The sequence below is a fragment of the Aulonocara stuartgranti genome (assembly GCF_965226115.1).
Source record: "Aulonocara stuartgranti genome assembly, chromosome: 18".
In the NCBI taxonomy this organism is placed as follows: domain Eukaryota; kingdom Metazoa; phylum Chordata; class Actinopteri; order Cichliformes; family Cichlidae; genus Aulonocara; species Aulonocara stuartgranti.
The window spans coordinates 31,440,821-31,468,454 of record NC_138954.1 but is presented as its reverse complement, the minus strand read 5'-3'; the positions used below and the strand labels follow the sequence as shown (position 1 = coordinate 31,468,454).

The 27,634-nt window shown below is 41.1% G+C and overlaps 1 protein-coding gene across 3 annotated transcripts in view; it reads left to right on the top strand.

Moving 5' to 3' along the window:
* The window catches only part of LOC309693187 (nucleoprotein TPR-like), a 34,129-nt gene that overhangs the window by 6,023 nt on the left and 472 nt on the right, over nucleotides 1-27,634 (top strand). Inside the window, exons 12-54 of one of the 3 annotated variants that reach the window (XM_082512202.1) lie at nucleotides 346-543; nucleotides 634-741; nucleotides 1,590-1,813; nucleotides 3,020-3,183; nucleotides 3,285-3,409; nucleotides 3,497-3,645; nucleotides 3,979-4,141; nucleotides 5,090-5,224; nucleotides 8,472-8,612; nucleotides 8,760-8,964; nucleotides 9,047-9,243; nucleotides 9,334-9,474; nucleotides 12,412-12,528; nucleotides 13,207-13,410; nucleotides 13,600-13,787; nucleotides 14,002-14,149; nucleotides 14,850-14,987; nucleotides 15,803-15,934; nucleotides 16,089-16,219; nucleotides 16,440-16,650; nucleotides 16,736-16,885; nucleotides 17,225-17,317; nucleotides 17,470-17,574; nucleotides 17,765-17,977; nucleotides 18,312-18,350; nucleotides 19,086-19,280; nucleotides 19,451-19,562; nucleotides 19,675-19,868; nucleotides 20,547-20,617; nucleotides 20,804-21,003; nucleotides 21,151-21,354; nucleotides 21,486-21,610; nucleotides 21,933-22,004; nucleotides 22,575-22,790; nucleotides 22,866-23,064; nucleotides 24,161-24,357; nucleotides 24,744-24,815; nucleotides 24,902-24,990; nucleotides 26,180-26,292; nucleotides 26,387-26,485; nucleotides 26,588-26,729; nucleotides 26,916-27,013; nucleotides 27,497-27,598. In XM_082512202.1, coding sequence (XP_082368328.1) covers nucleotides 346-543; nucleotides 634-741; nucleotides 1,590-1,813; nucleotides 3,020-3,183; nucleotides 3,285-3,409; nucleotides 3,497-3,645; nucleotides 3,979-4,141; nucleotides 5,090-5,224; nucleotides 8,472-8,612; nucleotides 8,760-8,964; nucleotides 9,047-9,243; nucleotides 9,334-9,474; nucleotides 12,412-12,528; nucleotides 13,207-13,410; nucleotides 13,600-13,787; nucleotides 14,002-14,149; nucleotides 14,850-14,987; nucleotides 15,803-15,934; nucleotides 16,089-16,219; nucleotides 16,440-16,650; nucleotides 16,736-16,885; nucleotides 17,225-17,317; nucleotides 17,470-17,574; nucleotides 17,765-17,977; nucleotides 18,312-18,350; nucleotides 19,086-19,280; nucleotides 19,451-19,562; nucleotides 19,675-19,868; nucleotides 20,547-20,617; nucleotides 20,804-21,003; nucleotides 21,151-21,354; nucleotides 21,486-21,610; nucleotides 21,933-22,004; nucleotides 22,575-22,790; nucleotides 22,866-23,064; nucleotides 24,161-24,357; nucleotides 24,744-24,815; nucleotides 24,902-24,990; nucleotides 26,180-26,292; nucleotides 26,387-26,485; nucleotides 26,588-26,729; nucleotides 26,916-27,013; nucleotides 27,497-27,598 — 6,319 coding nt within the window. Of the gene's footprint in view, nucleotides 1-345; nucleotides 544-633; nucleotides 742-1,589; nucleotides 1,814-3,019; nucleotides 3,184-3,284; nucleotides 3,410-3,496; nucleotides 3,646-3,978; nucleotides 4,142-5,089; nucleotides 5,225-8,471; nucleotides 8,613-8,759; nucleotides 8,965-9,046; nucleotides 9,244-9,333; nucleotides 9,475-12,411; nucleotides 12,529-13,206; nucleotides 13,411-13,599; nucleotides 13,788-14,001; nucleotides 14,150-14,849; nucleotides 14,988-15,802; nucleotides 15,935-16,088; nucleotides 16,220-16,439; nucleotides 16,651-16,735; nucleotides 16,886-17,224; nucleotides 17,318-17,469; nucleotides 17,575-17,764; nucleotides 17,978-18,311; nucleotides 18,351-19,085; nucleotides 19,281-19,450; nucleotides 19,563-19,674; nucleotides 19,869-20,546; nucleotides 20,618-20,803; nucleotides 21,004-21,147; nucleotides 21,355-21,485; nucleotides 21,611-21,932; nucleotides 22,005-22,574; nucleotides 22,791-22,865; nucleotides 23,065-24,160; nucleotides 24,358-24,743; nucleotides 24,816-24,898; nucleotides 24,991-26,179; nucleotides 26,293-26,386; nucleotides 26,486-26,587; nucleotides 26,730-26,915; nucleotides 27,014-27,496; nucleotides 27,599-27,634 lie in introns of all 3 variants that reach the window. The other 2 variants (XM_082512201.1, XM_082512200.1) reach the window with 2 other exon arrangements.

Here is a 27,634-nt window from a genome sequence, read left to right as displayed (position 1 = left end):
TAGAAGGGCTATTTGGTATTATGAATATCCAGAAAGGGTGCCATAAACCACATCATCATGGAGCAGCTTTTCAAAGGAGTGTTTTGAACAAAATTTTAGGCCATTAGAGAGCATTGTATTGCTTTGCTATGTTACGTCAAAAAAAATGGAGGGCTTAACCAAGAATAACCATTCATTTGTTTATTGCGGTTGTTACTTGAGACACTCTGATATATTGCAAGTTTCTAGATATTTTCAAGTGTGCTGTAAATCGTCCTTCCAGTAGTGTATCTGTACTACTGTAGTGTAGAGAGCAGTGTAGACGTTTGTGGTTAAGAATTCTTCTTTTGCTGTCTCTGTGTTTAGCTGTATAATGCGTATGCTGAGTGTCAGACACAGCTTCAGCTGGAGAAGCAAGAGACGAGGAGAGTGAGCCGTGTGCTGGATGAGATTGTTCAGGAGGTCGAATCCAAAGCTCCTGTCCTGAAACAACAGAGGGAGGAGTATGAGAGCATGCAGAGATCCATGGCCTCCCTGTGCAACAAACTGGAGCAAGCTCGGACAGTAAAGCAGCTGTTTTATAACCCCGATTGATTCACTTTTTGATTTGTTTGGTTACATAAAACTTGCATATTGTTCATTTTTTGCCATTAGGAAATCTACAGTTTGCAAAAAGAGAAAGAGGAGGTAAAGCAGCACTGTGATACCCTGGAGAGAGAGAAACTGAGGATTGAAAGACTCTTGGAGGATACATCTGCTCAGGTATGCTAAGGCTACGTTCACACTGCAGGTCTTAATGCTCAATTCCGATTTTTTTGATCAAATACGATTTTTTTTTTTTTTTGTCTGGTTGTTCACATTACAAATAAAATGTGACAGCAAACGCGCTCTAGTGTGAACGGTTCACGGCCCTCAAAGCAGCCTGCATGTGCAAGAGAAGACGTCACACACATGCTCTGTTTACGGAAGAAAAAATGGCGGCTACAGAGCTAGTAGGTGTTGTTGCAGCAGTCTATCAATTTGGGCACAGTCATAACCGACAGAATTTTGACAAATTAATTAGAGAAAGAAGGACACTGAGAAAAAAGAGAGCTGTAATAATGGCCTTGTTTGCAGCAGTGGCTGCTACCTCCGTGCAGAGGTATATATGGACATGGAGTCAGAACCAGGAGTGGTGGGATTGGGATGTGAGAGGCTGTCTTCTCTGGCGCTGAAATTGCTGTCTGTCTTGTGTCAGTGACGTAAAAGACGGATTTAATGCAACATGACCATTCAAACAGCAGTTGCTTTCCAAAATATCAGATATGTATCAGATTCAGTACCACATACGAAAGTGACCTACATTGGATTTGAAAATATCGGATTTGTGCCGTTCAAACTGTCATACCATGATCGGATATGGGTCGCATAGGGTCAGAAAAGTCAGATTTGATGCACTTTTGCCTGCAGTGTGAACGTAGCCTAAGATATTCAGAGCAATACACAGAAGAAATTCATTCATTAGTGCTGTTATATCCGATTAGGTTTAATGCCCATCATGTGAGTGGGGAAATAATAAATTATTAATGTCAAACACAGAGTAGAGCTTGCACTGATTCATTTCTCTCCAGGTGTGTGGTCTTCTGGTGGAGTTGGAGGAAGCCAGGGGCAACCACGTGACCAAGGATGACGGCAGCTCTGCTGACATTTCTAGGACTTCAGAGGTGATCAGCCCTCACCAGCTGTCTTTCCGCAGTGTGGAGGAGCTCCAGAGGCACAACCAAAGCCTTCTGGGAAGGCTGAGGGAGCTGGAGGAGGAGAAGGACAAACAGCAGAGCCAAGTAACATCAGCACGGTAAATGTGATGGGGCTATTATATTTAGCCCTGCTACTTATTTTTATAATTGGTGTACAATTGTGTCCACAATGCAGTAACACAAATGTCTTAACACTGAACTTTCAGTAACTAGTAGACGTGATTTTAATTGGATGTACAGAAGCAAATCAATCTAACCATTGGGAGTTTTGTGTCTTCACGCCACTGAGATGACAAAAGATTGGACTGTAATGTCTGGTGTGGTAGTCATAGTAGGACTAGTCAGCATTTGTTTTTAGGTAATTTGATCAAAGATTGATTAAGGAATCTCAAAAGATGCGTTAGAGCAGCGATCCCCAACCTTCGGGCCTCGGACCGGTACCGGTCCGTGAGTCGTTTGGTACCGGGCCGCGAGAGTTGAGGCTCAGGTATGGAATGTATGGTTTTCAGGGTTTTTATCGGTTTTCAGCGTTATTTTGTTATTGTTTTTATTGTTAACTTGGTTTTCCTGGGTCTTTTCACGTGTGTTATGAATAAATCTTCTTTTTTCGGTACCGGTACTAGTTTTATTTTGTTGTATTTATCCGCGACACCTTAAAGGCCGGTCCGTGAAAATATTGTCGGGCATAAACCGGTCCGCGGCGCAAAAAAGGTTGGAGACCGCTGCGTTAGAGGCTTGCTGCCACTCTGTGGGTGAGTGATTGAAGTGATTGCAATTAAATTCAGCATTATTATTTATTTGTTATTATTAATGCTAAAACACATTCTGCAACAGCATGGCTAAACTGGTGAGCATGTAGCCCAGACTCATTCCATGAAAATATTTTTTGACACTTTTTAGGCAACGAACTACTGAGCTGCTGAAAATTTTAAACATTGTTTTGTTTTCTAAACTGCAAATTTCCAAGTTCCTAAGAGTGAACTCAGACTCAACCTTTTAAATCTTGCATTTGCACTATTTTAATTAAATATGGGGTTTAATTCATTTGCAAATTATCAAATTGAATTATAGCTATTTTACCTGTCATGGAACGGGGATTCTAAATACTTTATTGTAGTATTTTTAACAATATTGCAAATTAATAACATTTTAGCTAATAATGGTACATTATTTATCTTGGTATTCACATTACTGTTTTCAACCAGTTAATTATGAAGTCAACTGATATCTTTATTTATCGTAGTTAATCAGGGAAAATATCTGTCTATTTTAAACGTGAAGTATGTGCCCTTGGTTTCTTGTAGGATATCAGAGTTGGAGTCCAGTGTGGATCGACTGCATAAGGAGGTGGAGCAACTGAGAGAGCAGAGGAACCAGCAGAAACAGCTGGCAGATTCAAATGCAAGGCAGAGAGACATGTACAAGGCTTTGCTGACACAGAGCACTGGCTTCAGTCTGCCCCCTCAAGGTGACAAAAAAATACTAAGACCTGTATGTAGCATCTTTGTTGGTGAATACACACACAGTCAAGCTTTTATTTTTATTTATTTATTTTGTTTGCAACTTCAGGTCAAGACTCTTCTCCCCAACCTGCACAGGGCCGCTCTTCAATACCAGCTACTCGCTCTACTCCTCAGAGAGCTGCTGCTGCAGAGTCGGCACCGAATGCTCAGACAAAAGCAGCTTTAAAACAGGTACACACGAGCACATCTCTATATGAAAGTGAATGTTGAGTTAGGAATCGAATTCTTGAAGCTCTTCTGATGTCCGTCTGTTCCCAGCTCAATGACGCCTTCGCGCTGTATAAGAAGGAGAAGGCAGAGAACGACAGGATACTGAATGAAACCAATGATCGGCTGCAAAGGCAGCTGACGGAACTCCGCTCCAGCCATGCCAAGCTGACTTCTCAGCTGGAGTTCAGCAACAAGCGGTGGGTTTAGGACACAAAACACTAATGTGACAGTTTATGCTTTTTTTACCGCTCGCCTGTAAACGGCTGAAGGAGTATTGTCGTTAAATGCAGTGACTCAGTTTTCAAATTGATACAATAGTTGCATCTATTAAAAATCTTGTACGAGTTTGAATGTCAGTGACCTCAAGGTCAGAAGAAGTTTTTCTCAATCTTGTGAATGCAATAACTTAAAAACAAAGTGATGTAGCATTGATACCATTGGTGTGTCTACCAGGAGGCTTAGGGGTAGTACTGGGAGTTGCCAGGATTTATTTTTAAAGGCTGAGATCTGTGTGTGTTTCTAAATACCAGATACGAAATACTCCAGGAGGCTGTATCAGCATACCGCCGAGAGATCGTTATCCTTCAGGAGAGGAACCAAAAGATGTCTGTAACAGCCCAGCGACACGAGCACATTATCCACACAATGAGCCAGGACCTGAGGCAGGCTAATGAAAAAATTGCTCTGGAAGAGGTGAGCAAGACAAGCAGTGGGGATCAGGACGGCTAGAAAGATAAAGGGACTTATGGAGAACATTAAACATTAAAACCAATATTTTCCTAAGATAATATTAACATAGTAGCTTAATTTAGGCACATGTTTTGTTTTGTTTTTTGTACTTGTAATACCGTAACTTAATTTACAGCTGGGTCACTTGACCACTGCAAGGAGTTTTATTTATAACTTATTTTGCTAGACTAATGGGTCTGTCTGCTTTTTAACCTAAAAGACCGGTTGACAGATTTTTGTCTTGTAAAATTTCCGCGCCTTCTTTTCTCTCTTTGCAATGGAAATGGCCCAAAAGTACATCTGCCTCTCTGTACATTAGGTTTCAGCGGCCTGAGTTGATCAAAACAAGAGAGGATTTTCAATACTCCAGAGTTCTTTCTGGTTTGGTCTATTAAACACCTGTGATATGTCTGAGAAGTTTATATTAACTCACCTTGGAAGTACATTAAACGTCACTATGAATGATTGGGAAGAAAGGTTATAGTAGACTGTATCAATGTGCGTTTTAGGCTTCAATTCCACATTTACTTCAAGCATCTTTTAGCATTGGCGGATTCGCAGTTTAATGGCTGAGCCACACATGACACCTACATGTTAAAAATAAAACCAGACTGCCCCATAAAGGCATAACCAGTTAGCAATTTATGTTCACGTAGCTTTTGCAGTTGCTTCATAAACATAAACGGAATAAAAAGGGAAATGAATGTGCTCCCTAGTAAGTTAAAATTCTAATCATGTGTACTTTTGGGTCTGAACGAGACAAAACAAAAATAATCTTTCTTGGTGAGAGCAAGAACAAAATATTACATATATGATCCTCTGAATTTGGATCAAGTTCATGGTCATATTTGTTGTTTCATGGGCACTTTTGTCACCTTTGTCATTTTGTCAGTAACCTGCCTCTGTCTGTAGGTGCGTGTGGAGAACCTGACAAAAGAGAGAGACATGTTGAGACAAGCAGAGAGTCGACTCAGTCGAGAGAAGGAAGCCATGCTGGCTGAACAACGTAACCAAAACTTGTTGCTCACCAACCTCAAGACCATACAGGTACCATATTACAGCAGCAGGGTTTGGAGACAGGATGCTTTTGGAAATTTCTATATGTATGAGGTAGGGCAGGGCAATATGGACAAAAATATTTAGCACGATATATATATTGGAAAATTTGCGATAACGATATAACTGATATCGATATAATTCCACAACTTTATTAGTGTAAAAAAAAAAACCCCATCAATTTATTTTCACTCAGCTGTTTTTTATGTGCATTAAAGCTATACAGGGAGTGCAGAATTATTAGGCAAGTTGTATTTCTGAGGAATAATTTTATTATTGAACAACAACCATGTTCTCAATGAACCCAAAAAACTCATTAATATCAAAGCTGAATGTTTTTGGAAGTAGTTTTTAGTTTGTTTTTAGTTTTAGCTATTTTAGGGGGATATCTGTGTGTGCAGGTGACTATTACTGTGCATAATTATTAGGCAACTTAACAAAAAACAAATATATACCCATTTCAATTATTTATTTTTACCAGTGAAACCAATATAACATCTCCACATTCACAAATATACATTTCTGACATTCAAAAACAAAACAAAAACAAATCAGCGACCAATATAGCCACCTGTCTTTGCAAGGACACTCAAAAGCCTGCCATCCATGGATTCTGTCAGTGTTTTGATCTGTTCACCATCAACATTGCGTGCAGCAGCAACCACAGCCTCCCAGACACTGTTCAGAGAGGTGTACTGTTTTCCCTCCTTGTAAATCTCACATTTGATGATGGACCACAGGTTCTCAATGGGGTTCAGATCAGGTGAACAAGGAGGCCATGTCATTAGTTTTTCTTCTTTTATACCCTTTCTTGCCAGCCACGCTGTGGAGTACTTGGACGCGTGTGATGGAGCATTGTCCTGCATTAAAATCATGTTTTTCTTGAAGGATGCAGACTTCTTCCTGTACCACTGCTTGAAGAAGGTGTCTTCCAGAAACTGGCAGTAGGACTGGGAGTTGAGCTTGACTCCATCCTCAACCCGAAAAGGCCCCACAAGCTCATCTTTGATGATACCAGCCCAAACCAGTACTCCACCTCCACCTTGCTGGCGTCTGAGTGGGACTGGAGCTCTCTGCCCTTTACCAATCCAGCCACGGGCCCATCCATCTGGCCTATCAAGACTCACTCTCATTTCATCAGTCCATAAAACCTTAGAAAAACCAGTCTTGAGATATTTCTTGGCCCAGTCTTGACGTTTCAGCTTGTGTGTCTTGTTCAGTGGTGGTCGTCTTTCAGCCTTTCTTACCTTGGCCATGTCTCTGAGTATTGCACACCTTGTGCTTTTGGGCACTCCAGTGATGTTGCAGCTCTGAAATATGGCCAAACTGGTGGCAAGTGGCATCTTGGCAGCTGCACGCTTGACTTTTCTCAGTTCATGGGCAGTTATTTTGTGCCTTGGTTTTTCCACACGCTTCTTGCGACCCTGTTGACTATTTTGAATGAAACGCTTGATTGTTCGATGATCACGCTTCAGAAGCTTTGCAATTTTGAGACTGCTGCATCCCTCTGCAAGATATCTCACTATTTTTGACTTTTCTGAGCCTGTCAAGTCCTTCTTTTGACCCATTTTGCCAAAGGAAAGGACGTTGCCTAATACTTATGCACACCTGATATAGGGTGTTGATGTCATTAGACCACACCCCTTCTCATTACAGAGATGCACATCACCTAATATGCTTAATTGGTAGTAGGCTTTCGAGCCTATATAGCTTGGAGTAAGACAACATGCATGAAGAGGTTGATGTGGACAAAATACTCATTTGCCTAATAATTCTGCACTCCCTGTATAAAAATGTAACAGTGCAAATGCAAATTCCTTGCTGATAGTTTAACCAAAAGGCATTTTCAGTGGAAATGGGCTGACATATCCTGAGCATAACCATGTATAATATCCACAAAAGTTAAAAAGAGGTGCTTTGCAATATGAAACTGCAGTGTGCCAAATAAATAAGTCAAGTCCGTATTTTTTGGACCGTAAGGTGCACGGGATTATAAGGCACATTAAGCGAAACAAATCAGTCAGATAAGTCTATCTTCTTGCTTCCTCCACTTCTGTACCATTGACTCATTAATGCTGAATTCTCTGTTCCCATGTTCTACTGCGCGATTGATAGCCTTGAGTTTAAAATGTGCTTCATACGCATATCTCTTAACAGGTGCCATTTTGGGGTCCTTATACACACACACAATACGGTAATATTATGTTGAAGCGCAGTACGTATTACTCCGCTAGGCTCCTGACTACGGTAGCTGTTATGCTCTGACAATCCATCAAGTAGCGTGCCTTCGTAGCTTACCAAAGTCATACTAAGACATTTTTTGACAGATTTTTGAGCATAAAATGAGTTCGAGGTCAGTAAGCACAACCAGAATTCATACATAAGGCACACCAGATTTTAAGGTGCACTGTTCATTTTTGAGAAAATTAAAGGCTTTTAAGAGTGCCTTATTATAATAATAATAATAATAATAATAATAATGGATTGCATTTATATAGCGCTTTTTGAGACCCTCAAAGAGCTTTACAATTCCACTATTCATTCACTCTCACATTCACACACTGGTGAAGGCAGCTACAGTTGTAGCCACAGCTGCCCTGGGGCAGACTGACAGAAGCGAGGCTGCCATATCGCGCCATCAGCCCCTCTGGCCATCACCAGTAGGCGGTAGGTGAAGTGTCTTGCCCAAGGACACAATGACTAAGACAAACAGAGCTGGGGATCAAACCGGCAACCTTCTGGTTACAAGATGAGCTTCCCAACCCCCTGAACCACGGTCGCCCCATTATAGTGCAGAAAATACGTTAATAACGACGGTCCACTTGCATGTTCTATAAAAAATGTGGTGGGTATCTGACGGACAAAAACCAAACCAGTTTCACATCACTGAAGTTGCAGGTTTTGAAAACAATTCTTGTTCATCTGTTTCATTCAACAATCCACTTTTGCCCTTCTTGTTTTCTGTCGCCGCCATGCTTTTTCTGCCATGTGCGTATGAAAACAAAGGCACCGCGCATGCACATTTTATGTCATTTTCTTATCATTGCCTAACATTATAAAGTATAAAGTGAAGTATAATATGGCCCAGCCGTAGTATGAGGTGTATGTAAATATACCAAAGCTTTAGACTACTCTGAACACCTGTTTTGGTAGTCATCTCTTTCTCCTTCAGTATAGGTATAAAGCATGTCTAAAGTTTAAAAGTGTTAAATTCACTTTCTTGGGATGTCATGTCCAGTTGACAATGGAGCGTGCAGAAACAGAGACACGCCAGCATCTGAACAACAAGATAGAACAACTGGAGTCAGAACTGGCTTCGATGAAGACCAGACTAGAACAGGAAGTGGCACAGAGACATGCCCTTGGGCGTACTATGGACGTATGTATAATATTTGTGTTTATTTCTTTCATTGTAAACGTTGTTGGAGAGCGCATGGCTCGAGTAGACTGATAGACTGATTGTGTGTGTGTGTGTGTTATAAGAGTTTCATTCCTTGTTCCTTTGTAACCTCCATTTGCTCTACAGGCTCAGTTGTTAGAAGCTAAGAAGCAGCTGGAGACCCAAAACACACTGCAGCAGAAGACCAGGGAGCTGCTGCGTAGCTCTGAACAGCAGGTGGCAGCACTGAAAGCCCAGCTGGCCTCTGCTACCTCCTCTGAGGCTACCACCACCTCCAGCACCACCACCACGCCAGTTACCAGGGCCGTAGGCCTCCGAGCACCGTTGAGAGGTAAGTTATTATGGCCGTACAAAGGGTTAATGTACCTGTATACTCAAAGTCAGCTGTAAAACAATAGTAATGTCTCCCACAGTGCGCTCTCCAGTCCCAGCAGCCTCCCAGCTACCCAGCCAATCAGAGCAGGAGCTCTCAGAGGTGAAAGGTCTCCTGCACAGTGTTGAGGAGAAAAAGAGTGAATTAGAGGAGCAGCTGAAGAGTGCTAATGCCTCTGTAGAGCAGTATAGATCCGTGGTGCTGACTCTGGAAGACAGTCTAGAGAAAGAGAAGGAGGTACCGCTCCTAAATACTACTAAATACTGTACTTCCTTGCTCTGTGCACCTTTTAACATACTCTCATACTGACCTTTCTTCATGCTTTAGCTACGTTCTCCTCTGGAGGTTCGTCTGAAAGAGTCGGAAGAGGTGCAGAAGCAGCTGGAGAAGAAGATTTTAGAGTTGGAGAAAATGAAGCAGCAAGAGCAAGAGGAAAGAAGAAAGGCTGTGGGTGCAGTGGAGAAACAAGTGAGTTATAATTTAACATGTGTTCTGATTAGAGATGGACCGATCCGATATTACGTATCGGTATCGGTCCGATACTGACCTAAATTACTGGATCGGATATCGGAGAAAAATAAAAAATGTAATCCGATCCATTAAATATCACGAAAGCACCTCACAAAACTTGCAACACGCCGTAACTCACCTCAGAACGTTAGCAGTCGGAGCAGTATGCATCACGTGATAGAGCGGCTGTGGCATGCGGGACCTGTCGGTGGTCTGGATAGCATTTGGAGCTTCGCTAGCAACCCGGTGTGTGTGTGTGTCAATTACTGTATATAGTAACTATTAAGTCTAATATATATACCCTAGTAAGCTATAGTACATTTTCCTTTGGGAAGGTACCATCTGTGCAGTCTGCAATTTTGTTGAAGAAAGATGTTGAATCTATTTAATATTTCTTGAAAAATAATTGATTTCTGTGCATTTTTTTTCACACTGCATCAAATTAAGGTTGATTACGTCGATTAAGCATCATGAGGTGGAGCGTGAGGGGTGGTTCCCTATTTTTTATTTATTTATTTTTGTTGTTGCTGGGAGTTGGAACCCTATTAGTTAGGTTGCTTAATATTTATGCTAAGTACTCTTTAAAATACCAGAATAGGGAGGATGGTGTAGGTTTAAGTTTATTAGATTGATCAGTATTGCTGAACTATGAAATATTTTTTTTTTGCATACAGGTATAACAGAATAGCTTTAGTGTAGTTGTTGTTTTAAACTTGAGTATGAACTTATACAAAATGCAGCAAGATATTTAAAAAACAGTTTTGTTGATTAAAAAACACTATCGGATTCATATCGGTATCGGCAGATATCCAAATTTATGATATCGGTATCGGACATAAAAAAGTGGTATCGTGCCATCTCTAGTTCTGATACAAGCACACGTTTACTTAGTGCTGTGGTCATAAGTTTGCATATATACACTTATCAGGGATAAATGTTATAGTAATTTAGACTTTTACTGATCTCTTAGAATAGAGTGGAACAATTGAACAGCATACATCTGTAATGACTTTAAAAACAAGTGCCTGTGTGGGCAGCTGCAAAGTTGAGCTTGAAAGTGTTAATTTTAGACTAGGGGGTTCTTTCTTGGATGTCACCCACTCAGTCCACGGCTACATTAAACTTGCTTCAATGTGGACCGTGACAGTGGTGTTTCAGCAGTTTCCGGGCTTGAGCCTTGGAGGTTCTTGTGTTAGTTTGCCATGGTCTGGAAAAAGACACACTGAATAACTTGAATTTGAACAAAATTTGGAATCTACATTTGTTTAGAAATTGCTCCACTAAACCTTCCCGACTTGTGTAAATCTATAATTTCTTAGATCTTTGCTGAATTTCTGGCACTTTCCCATTGTTGTATATTGGTCAATCTAATTTTCATTTCAGACAAATACATTTTTATGCTGGCAAAGAAAAACTAGCAGTTAGAGTCAATCATGATGACCAATGAGAAGTAAATAGGCTTTGACTATGTCAAGTTAAAATACATTGTAGAACCTTTGTAAAACATTTAAGTCAGTGTTTGTATATTTGAGCCTGTATGTATAATTTTTGTCCCTGTGTTGATTTCTTTTACGTCATTACGGCTGTATGCCAAATTTACCATCACATTCACACCCATGATGTCAACTTCTGACCACAGCTGTAAATGTTGACTCGATGTCGACTTCAAGATTCTACCATACGTACAATACAAAGGCAACAAGAAACGTGAAAAAATAAGCCAGGCAGTCACAAACTATTTGCACATTTGTATATAAGGTGCTTTTCAAAAATGCTTTAACAGAGCATCAGCTATTTCTACTCTCATGGCAATGATCATTAACTGGCAGCCACATGATTAATTGTGTATGCCATTGTCAGTAGGAAAGTAAGCCCTGAAGATGGCTTAATTCAGGTTTTTCTACTAATCCCTATACCGTGTGTTTTATCGTCTGCATCCCAAATCAGTACCCAACTGAGGACCCACTTGGTGTAGGAATGGGTAATATGGCCCAAACACGATATTTCAGAGTATTACCACGATAGCGATAAATTTTCCAAAATACAGAAAAAATTGGTTGTTATTCATTTGACAAAATAAACGTAACACATTGACTTGAAATATTCTATGAAAACTACCTTAAAAAGTGCAATAACTTTAAGAAGTATAAAACTAATTTCTCCCCCTGCTCTTTGCCTCAGACTGAGGTAAGGCTGTCATACTACTTGACTATAAATCTGTGGTTAGTACATAGTAATTCACAGATAACAATGAGTCTGGGAGTGCCGTCTTGAAATCATATCATATCTTTTGGCAAACAAATGGTGACAGTTTGGGTAATATCGTCTATGTCCAGGTGAATAGAATCAACCTTTTGGGATTTACTTACCTGGATCATTGAGAATGCATCAAGTCATGCAACTGGCGAGAGACTTGGTGATGCCATGCTGAACTAGCTTACTTTGTTTTAGTTTGTAGCATTAGCTGCAGAGCTTTCCTCCCAGGCTTTCAGACATTCCTGATACAGGCTTGGGTGCTGATGCTTAAGAAGGTGAAATAAGTTAGAGATATTTCCCCCCTTCGACATTACAGGCTTTTTGCACTGGTCTGTTGTGTATATGCTGGTTTGTATCTAAAATAATTCCACACCACTAAAGTAGCTGCTCTTTTGGGAATTGAATCTCCAGCAGTAACGCTTCCAGCCATGTTTGCCTTCACCATCACAACTTTAATAACTTTGTGCTGCATGACCCACGTGAGCATAATTATTATGAATGATATGACAAATTAGTCACCAACAATTATTTGTTTTTAAAATGCAAATTATAGAATAAGCTCAATTGTTCAGGCACATATAGATCCACGGACAACTTGATAATGCAATGACCGTAATCTCCTATACTCTCTTTGTACAGGTGTGTGAGCTGCAACGCAGTCTGAAGGCCAGTCGGGTAGAGCAACAGGAGGCTCTGGAGAGGGCAGCTGCTGCTGTAACTCTGGAGCAGAAGGCTGTGCAGGACAGCCTGCTGCAGGTACACACACGTGCATTGATTAATATACTTGGTTTCTACTGTACTCCTACCAGTTTTTACCCTTCAGCCGTAAAAAGGTGGTGGGGTATTGTCATCACCCCACCACCAACTCATAAACAAGGCAACGTACATCTTGGATTAGCTTGAATCTCAGTGACCTTGACCTAATTTTCAAAAATTCTTGTGAATTTCATAACTCAAAAAAGAAGTTATCTAGATTTTCAAATTGATAACATAGGTGCATCTACTGAAATTCTTGAAGGAGTTTGAGGTCAAGGTCACTGAGATTCAAGTACAGAGTAAGTTTTCCAAAACTCTTGTGGACTTTATAACTTGACAACAAGGTGATGTAGGATTTTGAAAATGATATCATAGAATAGAATAGAATAGAATAGAATAGAATAGAATAGAATTCAACTTTATTGTCATTGCACATGCACAGGTACAGGGCAACGAAATGCAGTTTGCATCCATCCAGAAGTGCTTTAGTGATATAGATATATTACAATATATATTAGCAATAATATAGATATGTGAGTATAAGTATAAGTGTGTCTACTAGGAGGCTGAGGGGTAACGCTGGTGGTTGCCAGTATTTTCTTTTTAATTTTTGCCTACAGTAAGAAAACCACACTTGACATGCAACTGAAGGTCCCTCCCCTTCTCTTCTCCTGTCAGACTAAGCTAGCTGGAGAGGCACAGGCTAAGTATGAGCGGGAGCTAATGCTTCATGCTGCTGATGTGGAGGCTCTACAGGAACTGAAGAAAAAATTCCAACAAGGAGCAGCACAAAAGATGGAGTTAGAGGAGGAATTGAAGAAGACCACCTCCCTCCTGCAGGAGAAAACTGCAGCCTGGAGTACAGCAGAGAAAAAGCTGAAGGTAGAACAACAACCCAATAATCTTAATCGGGCAAGCTAACATCCCTCTTTTCACACAGGTCTGAATAACTGTTTGAGATATATAAAGTTGAACAAACCACATTATGAATCTTAGTTTAAGAAAATTAAAATGTAATTAGAAGACTGTTTGTGAATGATCGTAACAGTCCTTACTATGACTGTCATTCAGGAGGATCTGTCAAATCAGAGCCGTCACTGTGAGGAGTTGGGAAAGCAGAATTCCCTCCTGCATGAACAAATGGATGAAATAGCTGCTAAGAGCCGCCAGCTGCAACAACAACAGCAGCAACCGCAGCAGCTTGACTTGTCATTCAGTGAGGAAGGAAAGACCACTGAGCAAATACTAGAAATACTCAGGTACTGTAACACGAGCTGGTTGATCAGTGTTTGTGTTATTGTGTATTGAAAGTATTGAAATAGCTGACACTGCAGTTTATTTTATAATAGAGTATGTAAACATCGTTACCTCTGAAGCACCTTATGATGAAATGAAATTCTAATAATTCTTTCATTATAAATCTTTTACTTGTTCAAAGTAGAACTGAGTGTAAAATGTGCGTTTGCGGTGCAGGTTTGTGCGGCGGGAAAAGGATATCGCTATAGCGCAATGTGAGGCGTCTGACGGAGAGGCTCTTCGTTACAAACAGCAAGTGGAACACCAAGAGAGAGAATTAAAGGAACTACAAGAAACCCTAAATGCTGAGAGGGAGAAGATGCAGGTATGAGTTGGGGAAGTGTTTGATCTGTTTTACCTTTGATCAAATAACATATCTTGATCCATGCTCAATCATCCAGGTAAGTAAATCCCAAGAAGTCACTTGGATGAGTGATGAGATGTTTCTCCCATTGAAAACGCTACGTCCAGATGAACAGAATCAACCTTTTGGGATCAAATAACGTAGTCAATTAAAAGCTGGTGTATATAGTGTGGTGACTGTAGATTAGTTAGATTAGTGAAGCTGTGACACCAATATAGTGGGAGGTCCTGGTTTTTGTTGCCATAAGAGTCACCTCTTGCCTCACTTGAAACACCATAATGCTGTAACTTTAGCCGAGTAAATGTAAATAATATCAGTTTGCTCAAAAAACAAAACAACAAGTTATTTTTGGAGGAAAAAGAGGCCTTGATTAATATTTGAGAATCTACTACAGAATGAAGAGCTTCATTATACTTTGTAAAACTTTACTTCCACAAATTTGTTACTATGCAACTTCTTGAACACTGTGAGGTTGATAGTCAGTTCAGAAACTTGTATTGTAAGTACAGAGCGTCCGTACCGGATTTAGCAAGAAAGAGTGTTTTTTTGTTTTTAAAAATAAGCAGCAAGTAGGATGCTAGTGTGACTTTTAAATGTGCAAAGGACATAATAGAGAATACTGTTTGTTACTTCTCTGTATATGTTTCTTCCTCTATGTCAGGCTACAGCAAAAACTCTAGTGCAGCAGGAAGAGCAGCTAAAGAAGATGGAGACTATCAGTGCTCTTCGAGAAACCAACAAGATGCTCAAAATGGACCGAGATAAACTGGAGCAAGAACTGCAGCAAGCTCAGGCTAAAGTGAGTTTGCACTGCACTGCATGTCACCATTTGTCTTCATGTTTGTCTTGGCCAGTTCCATCTTCTTTTTTTCTAACTGTAACCTTTCTCTCCAAGAGCTATAACTGACAAAATAACTTATCTTCAATGCATAATATTTTCCAAAAAAAAAAAGATTGAACGTTACAATCTGCAATAATAAACAGCTGAAGAGAAATGGCTCTGCTACTGGAAACAAGTTCAAATAACGTACCCCCCTTTACCTGACATACTTCACCTTAAGCAGTTGCAGCAAATTTCTATAACAAAATGTTGTGGAGTCAGTTACAATACAGATCGTCACTACAGCATACCTGGAAGCCTACTGCAACTACTCTTGTGTACAGTATATACCACGTTGGTTACTTTTTGTGCTGCTGCAATATTATCAGGCAGTTCTATTTATATCCGTCAATAAGAGGCAAGAAGCCGCTGCTATGTTCTCCTAAACAATAGATGCCACCGCTCGAGCAATATCACAACATAAGCACTTGTATAGGAAGGGAGGAAGTCAAAACCAGAAGAAATGACTTTTTTCCCCCCACAAAGTTACAAGTTTTCAAACTGTAGCAATATCGCACTGTAATTGTATATATCTCTAAGCTTCTGTACTGGAATGTCATTAAAATGGCAGTAAAAAACCAACACGATCGTATACTTGTGTCTTCAACCGAGCTTTGCAAAGTGCCAAGTTACAGAAATCAAAAGGTGCACATCAGCTGAAGTGATACAAATACAGAGAGTCTGGTGTCAAACATGCAGCAAGCTTTAAAACGCCCAACATTGTGTCTCACCAGATCACAAAACTCCAGTCAGACATCAGCCCTCTGCATCACTCTCTGTCTGTGCTGTCAGAGAAGAATGGCTCCCTGCAGGCTGACAAGAGGCTGTTGGAGGAAGACTTTAAACGATTAAAAGCAAAAAATCAGGTAATGCCACTCTGTGGAGGAGGTTGAGTACATGTGTAAATGCTTTTTTTCTCTCTCTCTCATTTCTGTAACATAGTGGCTCCATAGTGTAGTAGTTTATACATTCAGTCAGCAAGCAAAAGATTTAGAAGATTTGTGATTTTGATTTTTACAGCAACTGATCAGCCAACAGAAAGACGGTGATGTTGAGGAGAGACAGAAACTCACCACGGAGAGAGAGGCTCAACAGAAGCGCATCACACAGCTGGCTGAGGAGACAGCCAAGCTGAAGGCTGAGCTGGCCAGGTAGAGCAACACACACAGGCTTACACCTGTTAAATACACTAACGCCACAAAGGTGAACTGAACGGTACTTTCCCAACTCTAGTTTCTTTTGTGTGGTTTGTACCAGACTTTTGCAGTTTTGCTGCCTAAGTGATCGGAACCTAATTTCCAGCAACTCAGTAGAAAATTGATCAATGCATCCAAAAAAATAACCTTACACAGATGATTATGTGTGAATCAGATCCAGTGCGAGTGGAAATTCAGCTCAGTCGCAGCTACATGGCCTCAGAGAGTCTGTTGCCCGCCTGACGTCCGAAAGAGACTCTCTGAAGAAAGACCTGGAAACAAAAAACAATGACATTGTGGAGAAGAACAAGACCATAACCCAGGTGAAGAAGATTGGACGACGCTATAAAACCCAGTACGAGGAGCTCAAAGCCCAGCATGACAAGGTGCGGCGATAGGTTTGTGGAAACGGTTTGGACCCATTGACCGTGGAGAACAACTGCAATGGGGATTTATGTTTGTCTTTTCCAGCTGGTCAGTGAAACAGCTACTAAAGCAGGAAGCGAGGTGGCTCCAAACCAGGAGGTACAGCAGGAGTTGAATAAAGCTCAGGAGCAGCTCAGCAAGACCCAGGAGGAGCTGAGTGCCCTGAAAGGAGAAGTGCAGAAAAAACAGGAGGAGGTGAGCAAAGTTAAACATGACCAGCGCAAGTCTTTATTTTTTTTCCCAACTTAATTTTTTATCATATTTACCAAAAAATAAAAAAAGGCTCATGGAGGGATTTAAGATATTTGGAACAAAAAAGTTCTGCTCTATGCATCTAGATCAATTCCTATCCAGTTAATCAGCAGTCCACCCAAATAACTTTGATACTTAATGATTGAAGTCAATTCAGAGCAAAAAATATCTCCTAGTTTTATTTATCACACATAATTATGTGTGATATTTATGTGTATTGAGATACACAGAGATGCAATAGTGGTTCTGTTTCTTTTAGTTTAATTGTCAGTTTTTCACCAGGCCCAGAAGTCCCTGCAGGAGCTGGAAAGAGCCCAGAAGGAAAACCAGCAGCTCAAGGAAAAGGTCCAGGAGGTCCAAAACCAGCTGACACAGGTACGGTTTGACAAAGTTAGGTGAAACTGCCTGCAAGTCTTTATTCACAGATGGGAAAAATGAACACCATATTCAGATAGCTGCTAGCTCAGATAGCAGATAGCGTGTAGATTCATCATGCCATTGGCTCTGTCATGTCTTTGATCCTACAGCTCCAGTCCCAGCTGTCCCAGACCCAGACTCAACTGCAGCAGAATCAGAACCAACTAACCCAAAATCAGAAAGAGCTTCAACAAGCTAAGAGTCACACCCAGCAGGTGAGAATTCTTGCAGGAACAGGGATTTTACCTATTTGCTAGATTTGTGGTTGACCTTTTATTTATTTGGACTATTGGTCTAAAGACTGTTAATGCACATGAGCTCCATCACCAGATCTAAAAGAATCCCAGTCAGTATCTGAGAATAGGCCTACAGTAACCACATTACCTGCTTCATTTTTTCTTAAAGGTGCAGAACCAGTTAAAAACAGCTCAGTCTCAAGCTCAAGCCCGTCAGAACCAGATTCAGCAGCTCCAAAGGGAGCTTCAGCAGGCTAAAGAAACCCTTCAGCAGAACCTCACCAGTCAGAAAGAGCTTCAGCAGACCCACCAAACCAGCCAACAGAGCCACGACCAGGAAATCTCTAGCCTCAAGACTGCTCTGAGCCAAGCAGAGAGTAAGGTGAGCAACAATTATTAACAATGTCAGGTCATGTGATGATGTGATGACCCCCCAACTCTGTGATGTCAAAGAGTTATCTTTTTTTTTTCTGGTGCTGATATGCACCAAAACTATTTTTGACAAAACAAATTCTTTGCACATTTCACATCTTCATGTAATATTTGTGTAAATATTGTCCTAGTATGATAAAAGGCTCAGTTTACATCACAACAGTTTACTTCTGCAGTCTGACAGCTTGGTGATGAGCCTTCTTCTTTTAACAGTATGTAGTATTTTTGTCATATTTGCAGTAAACTAACAAGTAGTTTCTGTATCTGTGCTTACCTCCTAACAGGTGACTGAGCTTCAAGGCCAGTTGGAGAGCTTGCAGAAGGTTAGGAAAGAGATCAACATCATTCAATCAATTTTCAGTGGATTAGTAATGCCAGTCATATCCCCTTGTATTTTTACCTCTGTTATGTGATCGTCTTCAATCAAAAACAACGTGGTTTTCCGTTTGTGCTAAACAGATCAAGTTGCAGGAAGACTGAATCTGACAAATTGTTAAAGTAGTGAGTGAAGGTTGTGTTGGTGTGGCCAAAAAGGGTAGAGCAACAAACATAAAAACCAGACTTTGACTTTGACTGTAGTTGAAACCAATAGTAAATACAGGATTATTTGGTTTACACTTAACAACTGTCAGTCAGAGTTTGGTTACAACAAATACTTGGTTATTTGTGAGAAAAGGTTCTAGTTTGTGTTAAAGTAGACTTCACAATGTTATTTTAAAAAGGCCTTTCTACCAGACAGACCTGAAGGGAAACCTTTGCCATGAGCAGTCTTTTTTCCCCAAGTGGCAAAGTGATGACACTGAATACTCGAACAGTTTGTTTGTTTTTTGCTTTTTTACTGTAATCGTCTAAACACTAACCAAGCAAGTAGTCAATTTGAGGAAGAAGACTATATTAGGAACTATGAGTTGTTAATTAATGTCCTCTTCTTTCCTTTAAAATGTTATTTAACATAATACTTTTTTCTCAGTGAAATTTGGAGAAAAAGATTTAGGCAATTTAAATGTCTTGCATAAAATGGTATTTTAATCTTTTTGGCACGTTTACCTCCCCTTCAGACGGTTGTTGAGCGTGAAGCAGACATAAAACATCTGAAGGAGCAGCTAACTGAAGCCAAACAAGCTAATGAAGCAAGCCGAACCGCACAGGCCAGCCAAAACCAGAGTTCCCAGTCTGTCCACTCAAGTGATGCTACCGCAGCTGCTGAGGCAAACCAGGCACAACAAGAGGAGCTTGCAAAACTCAGACAGGAGGTATCTGAGAATCCTACATACTCCAAACTACATTCAAGTCCAACTGTCGTTCGATTTCCCTCCATAATCGTTTAATGCAAGCACAGTCTCTTATGTTGAATTTTACGCACTAAATTAAAATTAGATGTTGTGAAAGCAGTTTTTTTTTTTTTTATGAATGTTTTCGCTAGCTATCCGAGAGCAAAATCAGAGAGGAGCAGCTCAAACAGCAGATGGCCGACAAAGAGGAAAAAACTAAGAAGGCCTTCCTGGGAGCCAAGACCAAAATCAACCAGCTAAACAGTGAGCTCAGAAAAACACTATAATATGAAAATCTGCTGACAAATATCACCAAACAAACAAGCAAATATGCTTAGCGTGACTAAAATTTGTGACTTGCTTCCTTTACCTTCAGGTGCTAAAGAGCAGCTCAGTCAGGAGGTAGAAGAACTGAAGCAGAGTAAAGAGGAGCTGGAGGTGAGAATGAATGCCCTCAAATCTCAGTATGAAGGACGACTTCTTCGGCTGGACAGAGAGCTTAGGGAACGGAGAGAGACACAAACGCACTCTGACACCAGAGAAGAAACACAGGACCAGAGTGGAGCTAAGGTACAGGATGGACTTGAAGGCACACATTACATAGAGCATGTTTTGAAAAAACTCACCCTTTTCTTGTTATAATTGTCTAAAGGTATGCTAAAACTCAGATTTGTTATTTTAATGTGCATGCATGTTTGTATGTCGCAAAATTAAGAAGAAAGCCAAAGTGGTATAAGAAAACCTTCTTTACAAGCTAAGATGAAAATATTACAGAAGCAAAGTGTGACTGACTGTGCTAGACCAACACCAGAAATAGAGCCTTTATTATGGATAACATAACCCATCATTTTGTGTTATTACAATCGTATTTCTATGAATATTTAAATATTTTATTTTTCAAAATGTTCCAAAATTCAAATGTGAAACCTTGTTTGTCTTAAAATTGAGGTTTTAACAATACAGATATTTTACAAATGGTTATATTTTTAAAATTACAAATTGTATGCTTTAAGTATTTGCAAATTTCTCAAAATATCGTTTTAAAAATACTCTGGAAACAATATTTTACAACTTTGAGAAAGTGTTTTGTTTTTTTTTCCCCCGAGGAATTGAATAATTTTTTGTCTAAATTGCAACAGTAAAAAAAAAAACGCATTTTTTCCTGTAATTAGTTTGCTTTGGCTTTGCTAAATTTATTTCCATCATGTGATTGTGGTAATGATCAAGAACACACCTGTTTGTCCTTAGATGGGTGATCAGACGAGGTCTGCAGACCAGAGACAGATATCGTTGAAGAGTCCTGCACAAGACAGAGGAAGGTAAACTATAAATTGCTCTGAATGATTGTAAACGTTTCATACAATGTCAAGTCAGTGGACGTAATGAGGCTGTAGTTTGATGAACTTAAAAACCACATTACAAAGACGCCAGTATGAACTCTCAAAGCCTGAAAGAGAGCTTTTCTAAATGTAGAACAGACACAACAAATCGCTTTTCTCCATCAGTTCCACTCTGTCTGAGCCTCCAACTGCCAACATCCGACCCACCCCAAGTACTCCATCTCCTAGCAACAAGCCAAGTCCCTCTCCTGGCAGCAAGGCCACGCCTCGAGCCAGCATCCGTCCTTTGGTTACCCTGGCAACTGTCCCTGTCCCAACACCTATGGCCACAGTAATGCCGACCACACAGACTGAAAGCCAAGAGGGTAAGAACAAGAAGGCCATCCATTCAACAATTTTCTTCTAGAAGAAGACAACTGAAATAAAAGTAGATCTCTGTTGGAGATGCGCTTTGAGATTTTGAAGCAGTATGTGTCAGTATATGTCAAAGTGAAATGTGTTTCTCCTAGCAGTGCTGATGAATACATCAGCCTCTGTGCACTCTACCAGCTCCAGTATGGTGAATGCACCCACCTCCATATCTCAGCCAAGCAGCACTCAGGCCACAGCGTTTGTTCAGCCCACTCAGCAGCAGGCAGCCAGTCAGGATGCAGGGCCCAGCGTGGAGGCAGAGCGGCCATCTACATCCTCATCCCCCTCCTCTCTGAGTGTAACAGGTCAGAAAGAGAAGCCTGAAACTTTACTCACAAAACACCTCAACAGTAAAAAAAACTAAATATAGTACTGAAAATGTTGATGGTCAGATTCTTAACTGAGGTCCTGGTGTGTTTTTGTGATGCCACTAAAGCATCTTCAAAGCGAAGCAGAGATGATGATGATGATGATGATGAGGAAGAAGAAAGCAGACCCGAGAGCTCACACACACCTCCAACCACCAAAAAGCTACGCCTCAAAGCAACAGCAGCAATGCAGGTAAACACAAAAACCCAGAAACTAGAAATAGAAGTGCTGTCATTCTTAAACTGTTAGTTCTAGGGTATCTTATGTTGTGTGAATGCTGATTAAAGACAGACCTGTTCCAGGCCACTTGAGTTTTGCAAACTGATGAAAGTCTGGGAATTTTAACTGATGTCACGAAGAAAAGTCCAGAGCTTCCTATTCGATATCTGCAGTAGGAGCCATTTTAATCTGTTGTGTCAAAACCTCAAAAGCTTGGCACGACATTATCAGTTGTTTTGTTGTCTGTGTGTGTTTAATAAATGTAAGTCAAACTATGGCCCTTGGTGTGTTTCAGGTGGAAGGTGATGAGGAGATGGAAGGAGAGCTCAGAGATGAAGAACGGCAGGATTCACCAGATGATAATCAGGTCTGTTGTCAAGTCAACTCTTCTGGTTCAAGTAAATGTTGGTTGTCATATGACCATAGAACTTAAAGTTAGTCGTTAGCTGATAGCTAGTTATCTCTGCTGATTTCTAAATGCAGAGATGCTTTTGAAAGCAGCTACTTTACCTGATTTTCCAGCTCTAGCCAATGAAAAGGCTGCCTCTGGATAGTTTCTTCAGAAACACAGTATTCAGGCCTTTGGTTCATCTTTCCACTGCCAAGTTACATTTAAGATTTCAGATGTACAGCATGGTGAACAATTCACAATTATAAACCGTATTTCTGAAATGGGTGACTAAAAGCTGTCTTGTGTAAGTTGTAACATGCAGTGGGTGTGATTTACATCTATTCTGCACATCTTGTTCAAAATCGGGTATGCAAAGGATATTTACCTTAAACACTTGCATGATGCTATGATGTTGGAATATAAAGCGCACATTAAAAAATAAAAAGGCTCACACAACTGAAATGTCTTGTCAGATTGTTTGCATATGAACACAAACAGGCCTGCAAAGGTGTGTGATAAGACATGATTTTTATGTTTGGGATGTAGGAGCTCCCAGAACAGAGCTTCCCAGTCTTATCGGGGGACGACAAGGAAAGTGAGGAAGAGGGCGTGTCCCAGTCCGTTCCCACTGACCTGATGTCCTCCCAGGGCTCTGCCATCATCCGAGATGTGATTGTGATCGACACCGACAGCGAGAGCCGCGAGAGTAAAGATGGAGAGGAGAAGGAGGAGGAGGAAGAGGAGGAAGAAGAAGATGATGAGGTGCTGCTGCTTTTCACTACCATGTTTTGAGTTTTAATCTAATGGCAGGTGTTAATTTCTAACTTTGTCTGTTAGTATAAAGAGGATGAGGATGATGATGAAGATGACAATGATGCTGCTGACAGCGGAATGAGAGCGGGAGAGGAAAGTAACGAGGACAGCGGAGAGGCCGAAGAGCAGAGGCGGGAGGAACTGACAGAAGGCACTAACACTGAGGAGAGTGTGTGTGGAGCACCCTCAGGCTCACAGCACCCCAGTGAGCCAACAGCCAGTGGTGAGCACCAAGGCCAGCTTACATCTCATTTCATGGTCAAAGGAGCTTGCAAAGAAAAGCGTCTGGACTTCTTTAAGTTACTTGAAGACGTTTCACCTCTCATCCGAGAAGCTTCTTCAGTTCTAAGGTCAAATGGTGGAGAGTCCCAGATATAAACCTAGTGGGAGTAACCCCCCACAGAGGGACAAAAGGACCCCCTGATGATCCTCTAATCGCCTGAGCCAAGGTGTGAAACTGGGCGTGGGTCCCAATCAGCCAGAGTTTCGGGTGAGTTCATTGTGAAACCTGGCCCCACCTTATCATGCGAATTCCTGAGATCAGATGGCCCAGGATGTGAGTGGGCATTAAGGTGTCTGGGGAGGGAACTCAAAACTGGATTATAGATGGATTATAGATTATAGATCTACATTGGAGAGACCAAACAGCCACTTCACAAGCGCATGGCACAACACAGAAGAGCCACCTCCACAGGACAAGACTCAGCAGTCCATCTGCATCTTAAGGATAAAGGACTCTCTTTCGAGGATGCCAATGTTCACATTTTGGACAGAGAGGACAGATGGTTTGAAAGAGGAGTGAAAGAAGCCATCTATGTCCACTGTGAGCGACCATCTTTGAACAGAGGCGGGGGTTTATGACACCAACTCTCTGCCATCTATAATCCAGTTTTGAGTTCCCTCCCCAGACGCCTTAATGCCCACTCACATCCTGGGCCATCTGACCTCAGGAATTCGCATGATAAGGTGGGGCCAGGTTTCACAATGAACACACCCGAAACTCTGGCTGATTGGGACCCACACCCAGTTTCACACCTTGGCTCAGGCGATTAGAGGATCATCAGGGGGTCCTTTTGTCCCTCTGTGGGGGGTTTCTCCCACTAGGTTTATATCTGGGACTCTCCACCATTTGACCTTAGAACTGAAGAAGCTTCTCGGATGAGAGGTGAAACGTGTGCAAGCAACTTAAAGAAGTCCAGACGCTTTTCTTTGCAAGCTCCTTTGACTACGATGACCTGGATGACTGAGAACCTTCACAGACATCTCATTTCATGCATGCTTCTCTCAAAATCGCAACCTGACACACTCATCTCTTCCAGGTGAAGGCAGCGGTGATGCCCCATCAGAGTCCGACCACCCTAGAGACCCTTTACACCTTCCTCCAACCTCTGCCCCCTCACCTTCCTCATCCTCCCTCACACCCCGGATGCCACACACACGAAGGCCCCCACACCCACTCCCACCTCGCCTCTACATCCAGCCTCCTGCTCCTGAGCTGGGTCCCCCACAAACACAGGTGATAACCTAACAGACATTTCTTTTTTTTATTGTTGTTCCATTCAAAATATATGTTTTGGATTTGGAGTGAGCTTACTTATCATGAACAGGAGGCAGGTTTGTTATCCACATCGGCTAAATGAGTGATGCAGTTTAATTAAGAGTTTAGTAGAAAGATGCCAAAAGCGTTTTGTTTAGATTCATCTGGGAGTTTTAAGCAAGTCAAATTAATACATATACTGTCCAGTTATTTGGTGTTATATAAAGCCACCTGAAATCACAATGCCAATCAGCAAAGACTGATTAACAATACCGATCAATAGTGAATGGTAAAATCATTACATGGAAATATAAGAGGAGAAGAAAGCAGCACTCTGACAGTAATGGTGTCTGTGTGTGAATCAGAGACAGGCCTCTCAGCTGCGCAGACCATCGTCAGGACGTGGACCTCAGCTGACTCCTGGAATAGGCAGTATGGTAAGAGATGTGTGTTGTGAACTTTGACCATATTATTCAGTTTCTGTGGATCAGCTAGCCTAAATGTGCCTGTTTGTTGTCAGCAGCCTTTCTTTGATGATGATGACAGAATGGTTCCCAGTACTCCCACTCTGGTTGTTCCACATCGTACTGATGGTTTTGCTGAGGCTATACAGTAAGAGAGAGAGAGAGACAGACACACACACACACACACACACCTGGCTCATAATGTCTTCCATCATGGCTGATGTTTGTAGATCGCTGTATAAGATTCTGTATATTATCCTGGAACTTTATTTATTTATTTATTTATTTTAAAGAGGATTAAGTTTCAGAGAGGCAAATCTAGTGAATATAGTGGTTGAAAGGTGACTTTTGTGTTTGTATGGAAGAAACTCTCATTGCTTTCAATGCACTGTGGGCTGGAACACAATAAGCTCAGGTTGTTCGGCCTCCGATGCCTCAAGATGTTAAAGTAAGGAAACTATTTCAAAATATTTCAGTTGAGCTCTGGATGATACTCTACTGTGACAGAGAAGCTCAAAGTGCAAGTCATAAAGGGACTACTTTATAGAGTCAGAAGTGGTCTAGAGTTTGGTCAATAAGTTGATCTTTGAGAGGAGATGGGACAAATATAAATTGATTCAAGGCTGGTTCCCAGAACCTGTTGATTAGGCCTCATATTTTAATTCAATGGACACAATATTAGGATCCCTATGTTTTCTGAAAGCAAAATAAAGAATAATCTAGTTTAGGGCAAAAGACCAACTTCACACAATCTACTGTTTTTAAGGTATGAGTCAGTGTGATAGTCCATCACGCACTAAAGATTCCCATACTTTACTCCACTGCTTCACTTTAACTTTCCTTCACCCCGTTATTTTGTGTCTTAACTGGACTGTTTCTAGACATAGTGGTATCATAAGATCTCAGACTCATTATAGATTTATTAACTCAGGGATTTTTGAGGTGAGATTTTCATGGAGACAGAACAGACAGTGGTCTGCTGCTCCCTGTGTAGAGAAACCTGTCAGTTACAGTGTCCGTATTTCCAGCAACCAGGTAAATAAGTTAAAAGCAATTTAACCTTTTAGAGGGGAAAACTGCAACCTGGTACAAAACTAGTTTAAAATGGCAGAGAGAAGTGATTTCCTTTTAGAAAAGCATTCAAGTGGCCAATTTTAGCACTTTTGTAGGGGATTTTTTTTCTTTCTCTAATTGCAGCAACTAATTCTAGAAGGAAGCTGCAGATGAAACATGTGTTCTTGAGTGAAACATGCAGAGAAGGCAAAGGAGACTACAAATGTGGGCTGCTGAAAAGATGCATTTTAACACGTGTTTAAGCAGATGTTTTTGATCTCCAGCTCACCTCAGGTAGCAGGTCTGTCCACCAGATTCAGGTTTGGACCCCCTGAAGATCTGCTGCCACAGACTTCAGCCTCACACTCTGACCTGGGACAGCTGGCTTCTCAAGGAGGTACTGCACAAACGCTTAATTGTAACTTGTGCATGCAGTCTGATACTCGAGTTAAAACATTCATTTTTTTGTGTCAAACTAAATCTGTATGTAGGTCTCGGTATGTATGAATCTCCTCTGTTTCTGGCTGCTCATGATGAAGATGGAGGAGGAAGGAGTGTCCCCACCACACCTTTACAAGTGGCTGCACCAGGTGAGAAAAACGCACAAACCCCGAAGACGAGATTTCCTCAGTCGGCGCTGTCCAGCTCTTGGGCTCAAAAGCTCAGTATTCCCTGTGTCTCTGTTTCATCAGTGACAGTCTTCACTGAATCCCTGCCCTCAGACAGCAGTGACAACATGGCGTCCCAGTCAGTTCCCATGGTAACTGCCTCTACTGGAATGGCTGCTGCTACAGATGATGGAGATGAGGTGTTCATGGAGCAGGAAGTGGAGGGGTGAGCTTTTAAGTTTTCAGTTTTCATTTATGTAGGATTTACTGTCAAATTATTTTTTTGGACTCATAAAAATCTAAAAAAGAAGCTTCTCACATGGTGTTAAAATAGATTTGTGAGAGAAATGTTGACTTTTATTTTAAACCTGACACCGCTGGAAGTTTTCTCTGATTGTGGATGTGTTTCCAGCCCTGGAATTGAGTCTACCCTGGAGAGTCAGACAGACATGGAATCAGCAGGACAGCAAAGCGATGATGCGTCACTGCCATCTACCAGCCAAGACCCTGGTAATGTATTCTGTTTACTGACCGATAGATGTCAAAGCAACCATATCCTGTGCAAAGTTGTTATAAAGGTGAAAACTGTCCTCAATTAATGTACTTTTAATGCTGTAAAATTGGACATTTGAACATTGGGAATCTATGAGGACCAGCCTGAAGCTTCGAAAGCGAATCAGAGGAACTGCAGTTTTTTGAGTTTGCGCTGCCTTCATTTTTCAGCCCAGTGCATTGTGTCTGTTTCCATGCTTAGTCCATATATAATCCATGGTGCAGACTTATAGAACCTTTAAACCCCAACAACACTTATTAGCAGTCCTTTTTTTTTTCTCCTGTCAATTTAATTAAATGTTTAATATATTAGCTCATTAGTCTGAAAGGGAATTCCATTATTTTGCTAATGAAAGACGTTGAAAAGCACTCGTCAGCTAAAGCTTTCATATGTGCACAAACTCTTGTGTGATGTTTTTTATTTCCCTTCTTTGATTACAGACACAAGCAATATGACGCAGCGTCACACAGTGGCCAGTCAGCCTCTGGTGAGCAGCCTGTCAAGCACAGGACCTCGAGGAGTGAGACTAATCAGCCGCAGAGGTAAGGTGTCAAAGCTTTAAAGGACTATCCTTCTGG